The 7,096-nt window shown below is 54.5% G+C and overlaps 2 protein-coding genes across 3 annotated transcripts in view; one reads left to right on the top strand and one right to left on the bottom strand.

Moving 5' to 3' along the window:
- PRELID1 (PRELI domain containing 1) overlaps positions 1 to 2,462 on the top strand; it is a 3,767-nt gene extending 1,305 nt beyond the window's left edge. The window contains exons 3-5 of the mRNA XM_010846562.1: positions 1,424 to 1,537; positions 1,640 to 1,718; positions 1,921 to 2,462. Of these exons, the coding sequence (XP_010844864.1) occupies positions 1,424 to 1,537; positions 1,640 to 1,718; positions 1,921 to 2,069 (342 nt within the window). The 3' untranslated portion in view covers positions 2,070 to 2,462. The remainder of the gene's footprint in view (positions 1 to 1,423; positions 1,538 to 1,639; positions 1,719 to 1,920) is intronic.
- A 253-nt stretch (positions 2,463 to 2,715) lies between these two features.
- The window catches only part of MXD3 (MAX dimerization protein 3), a 5,751-nt gene continuing 1,370 nt past the window's right edge, over positions 2,716 to 7,096 (bottom strand). Inside the window, exons 2-7 of one of the 2 annotated variants that reach the window (XM_010846561.1) lie at positions 6,903 to 6,999; positions 6,534 to 6,639; positions 5,844 to 5,873; positions 5,598 to 5,712; positions 3,276 to 3,459; positions 2,716 to 3,201 (exon numbers count right to left, since the gene is read on the bottom strand). In XM_010846561.1, the coding sequence (XP_010844863.1) occupies positions 3,086 to 3,201; positions 3,276 to 3,459; positions 5,598 to 5,712; positions 5,844 to 5,873; positions 6,534 to 6,639; positions 6,903 to 6,972 (621 nt within the window). In that variant the 5' untranslated portion in view covers positions 6,973 to 6,999 and the 3' untranslated portion in view covers positions 2,716 to 3,085. Of the gene's footprint in view, positions 3,202 to 3,275; positions 3,460 to 5,597; positions 5,713 to 5,843; positions 5,874 to 6,533; positions 6,640 to 6,902; positions 7,046 to 7,096 lie in introns of those variants that run through there. The other variant, XM_010846560.1, reaches the window with a different exon arrangement.

Here is a 7,096-nt window from a genome sequence, read left to right as displayed (position 1 = left end):
CCCCCCCCCCCCGAAACTAGAGAGCTCTGGATACATGTGGCTAAGGAACCATGAGAGAGCTTCTATGGTTCAAGCAGATCTGTAGAGTGATGGCTCTAGAGTACAAACTCGGGTGGTCTTTCCAGCCGGTTACCTTCTCTAGGCCTGTCTTCTAACTTGTTCATACAGTGGAGAAGGAATACCTGTTTTCCACTTGTAAGTGCTAAATGCAGGGCACTCAAACTGTGCCTGGCAGGAGTATGGGTTGGGCCACAGGCGTCATGCTGAGAGGAGACAGTGGTTTTCAAACATCAAGCCTCCAGGGTACCTTGCAGGTACCTCAGAGGGGAGAGGACTGGGCCTGCCCCCTTCTCTGACAATCTAATGTAATGGATTTCTGCCTGAGATTTTAGGGCAAGGAGAGGGAAGTTCCACATACCTTTGATTTCTTGCTTAAAAAAAGACTTGAAAACCCATGGTTTATTAGTTTAAGGAACATTTCATCTATGAGTACCTTGAAAGCTTTCAGGACACTTTTATTCTCTATGTGTTAATCGGCACAGTAACACAGGGAAGTGGGTCTTACTCTATTGTGCAAAGAGAATAGTGAAGTTCAGGGAGGGGAAGTGTGCTGCAAAATCACAGAATGAGTCACCTTAATGCTTTGCCCCAGAGTCATCTGAGGGCCCTATCTCTGTGTTTTGTAAATTACTAAGATAAGATCTCTGAGACCTTTCAATTCAGCTGTGACAGGTGTCTTTTTAAGTGTTTCTCTTGGATGTGCAGGTCCACTTTCTCCTCTCTGATAAGGATAGCTGTGGTAATTGCCAGATTTCCTTTTCTGTTTTTGGATTGCTGGCAGCTTAAGGGCCAAAGAGGGTGGTCATAGTGTTAGTTGCTCAGTGGTGATGGACAGGGAAGCCTGGTGTACTGCAGTCCATGGGGTCACAAAGAATCAGACACAACTGAACTCAATTGAACTGTGTCTCTTTACAACCTGATAGACTGTAGCCCACCATGCTCCTCTGGCCCTGAAATTCTCCAGGTAAGAATACTGGAGTGGGTTGCCATTTCCTTCTCCAGAGGATCTTCCTGACCCAGGGATCAAACCCAGGTCTCCCTCATTGCAGGCAGATTCTTTACCATCTGAGCCACAAGGGAAGCCCAAAATGGTTGGCAGGCAGGCTGAAAACACCACAGACATTTCTTGAGTTTATGTGCCTTTTAGTGTAAAGGGTCAGAGGAAAGAGAGTCATTTTGAGAGAGCAAAATGACTTTTTCTTTTTATCTTCCTACTCTCTTCCTGAAGTGCCATTTGAGACTGCAGTAAGGTAAGGGAAAGAATGCTTTCCTTCATGAAAAGAGGCAGGGGATCAAATTGATGTGTAACTTGGCCTAGTGAAGGACTCCCACGCGATTGTGGTTGACTTGCCTGCCTGCACAGGTGGTGGAGGAACGATGTGTTTACCGTGTGAACTCTGATAATAGCGGCTGGACCGAAATCCGCCGGGAAGCCTGGGTCTCCTCTAGCTTATTTGGCGTCTCCAGAGCTGTCCAGGTGAGCAGCGTTGGGGTGCTGGGGCCAAAGCCATTTATCATCGAGTCTGGGCTGGGGTTCCATGGGCAACTCTGAATCCTTCCCCTTGTCATTTTTTGCCAGGAATTTGGTCTCGCGCGGTTCAAAAGCAACGTGACCAAGACTATGAAGGGTTTTGAATACATCTTGGCCAAGCTGCAAGGTGAGGGCTCGGGACACAGACAGAGGCTGTCAAGTCCTAACTGCCATGACTGGGCCAGAGCCTACTCTGAGCCCGCCCTCAACTCATCTGTACCCTGAGTATTTCCTTCAGAGCCTGGCCCCCAGGAGATAAATGTCCTGAGAAGTAATTTAGGTCGGTTTTCTTGGCATTCTCTAAAACCAGCCCCCACCCTTTGCTCCAGGTGAGGCCCCTCCCAAAACCCTTGTTGAAACAGCCAAGGAAGCCAAGGAGAAGGCCAAGGAGACGGCACTGGCAGCTACAGAGAAGGCCAAGGACCTTGCCAGCAAGGCAGCCACCAAGAAGCAGCAGCAGCAGCAGCAGTTCGTGTAGCCAGCCCAGGCCCTGAAGCAGCAGCCTAGCAGACTACCAGCTCCAGTCCCTGTGCCCCCTCCTCTTGTACTTTATTATTAAAAGCCAGCTTCTAGCCCTCTCGACTGTCTGGGTGGTGGGCTGAGGGTAGGTGCCCTGTTTGGCATCTCCAGCACAGCCAGCTGGTTACCCATATCTGAGCTGGGCTTCCTTACCCCTGCATCGGGTGGCTGAGGACAGAGGCACAGTGACTTGCCCACGGTCACCGCATCCAGGTGAAGTGGTCATGAATGCTAGACTGTAAGCTCCATGAGGGCAGGGACCGTTGTTTTATCCTCTGATGTGTCCCAAGTATCTGAAACAAAATCTTGCGTGTAACAGGCACTCAATAAATACTTGTTGAATTCAATCGGACCCAGCTCTGGAGTCAGAAAGCTTGAATCTTGACCCCACTTGTTTTCTGGCTTTGGCCCTCAGGCTGGTCACATCACTCGGCCTTGGTCCCACTGTTGAAGTGTAGACAGATGCCCTCCAAACTGTGGAGAGTAAAGGGGCGCTGCCCGGTGTGGTCAGTAGGGTTTGTGGTGGCTTTGAATCTCATTTCTTCTTTTCCAGTTTGTGGCTGGAAGTTCCCACATTTTCATCAGGCAAGACCATGGACAGGAAGTTAAGAAAGAGGCTTTTAATGAAAATACAGTATGCGTGGGGCAAAGGCCAGGGGCCCTTGTTTAGAAAGGAACATGAGGGCCCAAGAGGCTTCCTGCTGCCATGGGCAGCTGGGCCAAGTGCTATAAACATGCCTGGGAGGGTGGCCTGGGCCCAAGCTGCCTGCCCTGCAGGGCTCGGGGGGCCCAACACCCCTCTCCCAGGTGGGACTGCCAGCCGCCAGCAGCAGGGTACAAGGAGCACCTGCTCCCACACAGGGTCCTTTGAGTCCATTCCAACAGTGACTCCAAGCAGCCCTGGAGGCTCTGTGAGGGCTCTGGCCTGATGGCACAGAGTGGGCTGAGGGCAGAGGCCGCTCTGGGCGGTGAGGGTCATAACCAGGCACTGCCACTGTGTGAGTAGCTGTGCTCCTGGCCTGCGCTGAAGCCCCGCAGCAGCTCAGCCTCACCTCCGAACACCAGGCTCTCCACGTCCACCTCCAGCTCCTCTGCACAGGGAGAGGACCAGTCAGGAGGCCTGGCCCACTCATCCCACCCGACCCCTCCACTCCAGGGCACTTACCTTGGTCTGAGTCGGAGCGCTCGGAGGAGAGGCCCGAGGAGTCCAGGCTGTCCGCCCGCAGGCGCTCCCGCTCGCCCACCGTGCCCAGCCCCCGGAGTTGCTCCAGCTGCCGCCGCAGGCTCTGCTGCTTGCTGCGCAGCTTCTCCTTGAGCTGCCGGGCCCGCTGCTCCTGCTCCTCCAGCTTCTGCAAATCCAGGGGAGCAAGGGGCTGGGCTCATGCACCGCTCGGCAGCAGACCAGTGATGTGACAGGCTCACTAGATGTGGGTGCCAGAGGGCTGCTCCCACATCCTGCAGGAAGCCAGGGCCTGCTGCCCTCCTATCTCACGTAAGTGGCCTGGGAGTTCTGTCTGGATGGTTGGGAGGGAGGGCTGCACAATCTCAAAGGCCCTCAGGGCTGTCAAGTGATGTGAAGGAGTGGAGTGTGCTGGTATCAGGCGATGGAGACGGGAGAGGGACTGAGGCACACCAGCAAGTGCATACTAGGGCTCGAAGGAGGTGTCCCAGGCAGTTACTGCCACGTGGAAACAAGCCCAGTGTTGCCAGATCTCCTAGGGCTTGTTTTTGTTTTGGCCACGCCACATAGCATGTGGGATCTTCATTCCCTGACCAGACATAGAACCTGCATCCACTATTTTTAGAAAGCTACAAATCCACCTGTCAATGCAGAAGACGTAGGGACGATCCCCTGGAGAAGGAAATGGCTACCCATCCCAGTATTCTTGCCTGGGTAATCGCATGGGCAGAAGAGCCTGGCAGGCTACAGTCCATGAGGTTGCAAAGAGTCTGACACGACTGAGCAACTAAATGACAAGAAATTAAACAAAGGCTACCAGTTTGTAACTCCTCCTCAAGACCCCCCCAGGAACTCTAAGGCTTCAGTATTTGTCCCCTCCTGCCGCCTCCATGCAAGCTCTGCCAGCCCTGAGATCCAGGGACTGGAGGGCCAAGGGTTCTCCCATCAGGCCCTCAGTGGGCAAAAACATGCATTCAGTCAACGAGAAGGGGAGAATTGGTTGAGAAGATACTTTAACTGGGTATAGACGGATGAATAAGCACTATCCAGGTAAAGATGGAGGAGGAAACATCCAGGCAGAGTGAAAACGGGAAGAGTATGGAGAGTTCAGCTTTTTAGTGGGACATGGGGCAAGATGAGACCAGAGGCAAGGCCTGTGTTGTGAAGGGCCTTGAGTTTCACAGGATGTAAAAAACTGAAAGTGTCCTGTCAGAAACCATGGAAGGTTTTCAGCAGGGGACAGACCTGGACAGATCTATGAGCAGCAAAGAACATTCTAGGGCAAGGTGGGGAGGACAGCCAGATGGAGGCAAAACAGGAAGCAGGGAGTCCAGAGAGGAGCAATCCCTAGGTCCCGCCCATGGGACCGCCAGCACCCAAGACACACATCCCTCAGAACCAAGTCAGGCAAACTCCACGTGAGACACTGGAGCCCACTTTCCAACCAGGGTGTTATTCAACCATAAGGCACTGTGAGGACAGTGCTAACAGTTTCCACACCATTTTATTTGCTGCGTAGCCCCTCCAGCCTTCTCTGCCACAGCTGCCTGTGCCCACAACAAGGCCTGGCAGAGCAGATGTGCACTTGTTGCAGAAAGGAATGCAAGTCAAGAGACACAGGCCTCAGTTCTGAATCTGCCTCTCATCAGCCCGCTGTGCCTCCATTTCTTCCTCTGTCAAAAGGGCCAGGAGGGCAGGAAAAGGCCTCCATTGTTTCCAAGTCGCTTCTAAGCGCCCCCACTCCGTGGTGATGCCTCGTCTTGAGTCAGCACATCCCACTCCCATCCACCAGGGGGCGCTGAGCTGAGCCCGGGAAGGACGGGTCACTGGCGTCCTCTCAACCCTTTTCCCCCTTCTGGCCTCTGGACCTGCCTCTCAAAGCAGGACAGGCCCCTCAGAACAGGAGGCCTTGAGGATGCAGGAGAGGAGGAGTGACAAACAGCCCTCTCCAGTCTGAGGGACCCTTATAGTGACCCATCACAGAATGTCCCCCATACAGAGGAGGAAATGAAGTCCAGAGAGGCTACCTAACTCGCTCCAGGTCTCACAGTTGGGATTCAAGTAATAATCGTTGTAATAACAAGTGAACATTTATTGGGAAAACTTGCTTAAAGCCTCAGAACAATCCTCTTGGGTTACTTCCTGCTTTTCTTCCTACTTAAACTTGGAAACTAAAAGCACAGAGCCCACTGTCACACAGTTGGTCTGTTACATGAGACTTCGCTCCTAGTTCCTCACAGTCTCTCTCTATTACGCTTCTACCAGCATCCTGGCAAGCTGGCCCTGGGCCCCAGGGTAGTGTCTTACCTGGATGTGCATTCTGGCCCTGCGCAGAAGGCTCAGTGTGGTGTATCGGACACAGTCAGCCCCCAGGGGCATCTGCTGCTTCAGCTGCTCCAGGCACCGCTTCAGCTGGGCCCTCCTGCAGAGGGAGGGGTCTAGAGGGCAGTGCCAGCCCAGGCTCGCTGGCCAGATGAGGGATGGCAGGGGAAGGAAGGCCAGAGGGAGGCTGTTCCTGGGGACTGGTGCTCTCAGGGCAGGGTTGGGACTCACCTGCGCTTCTCCAGCTCGTTGTGCACAGACCTGCCAATGCCAGAGAGGATGGGGTGAGGGAGTGTCAGTTAGTGTCCACACCCTCAGTCCCAGAGTCCCCAGGGGCTCAAAATTCACTACAGATGTGTGCCCCAAACTAGCCCACTGTGGGAACCTTGTGCTGGCCTCAGACAGCTGAGTCCTAGGCAGAGGCAGAGATAGTAAGGAGGTCAAATGCTGAGAGAGGTCTGCCCAGGTGATGTGAGGTTCAAAGAGAGTCCCCTAGGCACAATCAGGAAGGGCTTCCTGAACACAAGTGACATTTGAGCTAAGCCCAGCCACACAAGTCACCCAAAAAGAGTAGTGGGGGGAGAGGCATTCAAATTGAGGGGGAACGCGTGTGCAAAGGGTTGAGAGGAGAGAAAAGAAGAATGCCTGTGAAGGAAAGCAAGTGGTTTGTTTTAGGAGTGTGAGTGGAAGCAGGACCCAGAACTATTATTCACAGTTCCAAACACATCAGAAGTGCTTGAGAAATAGTCCTTGAACGAAGTGTGTGTTCGGAGGATGGGGAAACGACAGGAGTCCGTTTGCCTCCAGAGCAAGGTACTTGGCCCAGAAGATGCAAGCAACAAGAAGGAAGTGGGCAGTGGAGAGACCCGATGAAGGACGGCGCCCATCCCCCTACTCCCCGCTGCCCCCGGCCCTCCTCACCGCCCACTGTCCAGCGCGCCAGGAGCTTGGGGAGACCGCTTCCTCCTCCTGTGGACTGGACCTGGACTCCGGTGAGGGCACAGGGACGCATAGCCATGCTCGGCCTCTGCCAGAGAGAGACCCCGCCAGCGTCAGGCTGGTCCCAGCGGGCGCCCCAGGCACGGCACCGTCAGAAAGGGATTTGGGGCTACAGGACCATTTCCCCAACCCCTCCAGCCCACTGCCCGCGGACCCCTCTTAAATTGAGCGCAGCGGTGCCGCAGGACTACTGCCCTAAAGCCATGCATTCTTCAAGTCGGGAGTCAAGCCCAGCCCAGGCCAGTGTCAGCGAGGTCGCCGCCTGGAGTCCGATCAAAGGTTCTTCCTCACCTCTCTCGCGGCGCTCCAGGAACTCCGCCGCCTGCAGCAAGACTTGGATGTTGCTGGCCACCGGTTCCATGTCGGCGACAGCCGGAGGCGGGTGGGCCTGGGGTGCAGACCAGAGCAGCGGCGGCACCACTTTTGTTACAATGTAACTGACACGGGGCAACAAACACAGGCGCCGGGCCCGCCCCCAAGACGCC

Source organism: Bison bison, unplaced genomic scaffold (assembly GCF_000754665.1).
Source record: "Bison bison bison isolate TAMUID 2011002044 unplaced genomic scaffold, Bison_UMD1.0 scf7180017864238, whole genome shotgun sequence".
Lineage (NCBI taxonomy): Eukaryota > Metazoa > Chordata > Mammalia > Artiodactyla > Bovidae > Bison > Bison bison.
Note: the sequence above shows the minus strand (reverse complement) of the source record. Positions and strands in the feature narration are given on the sequence as shown.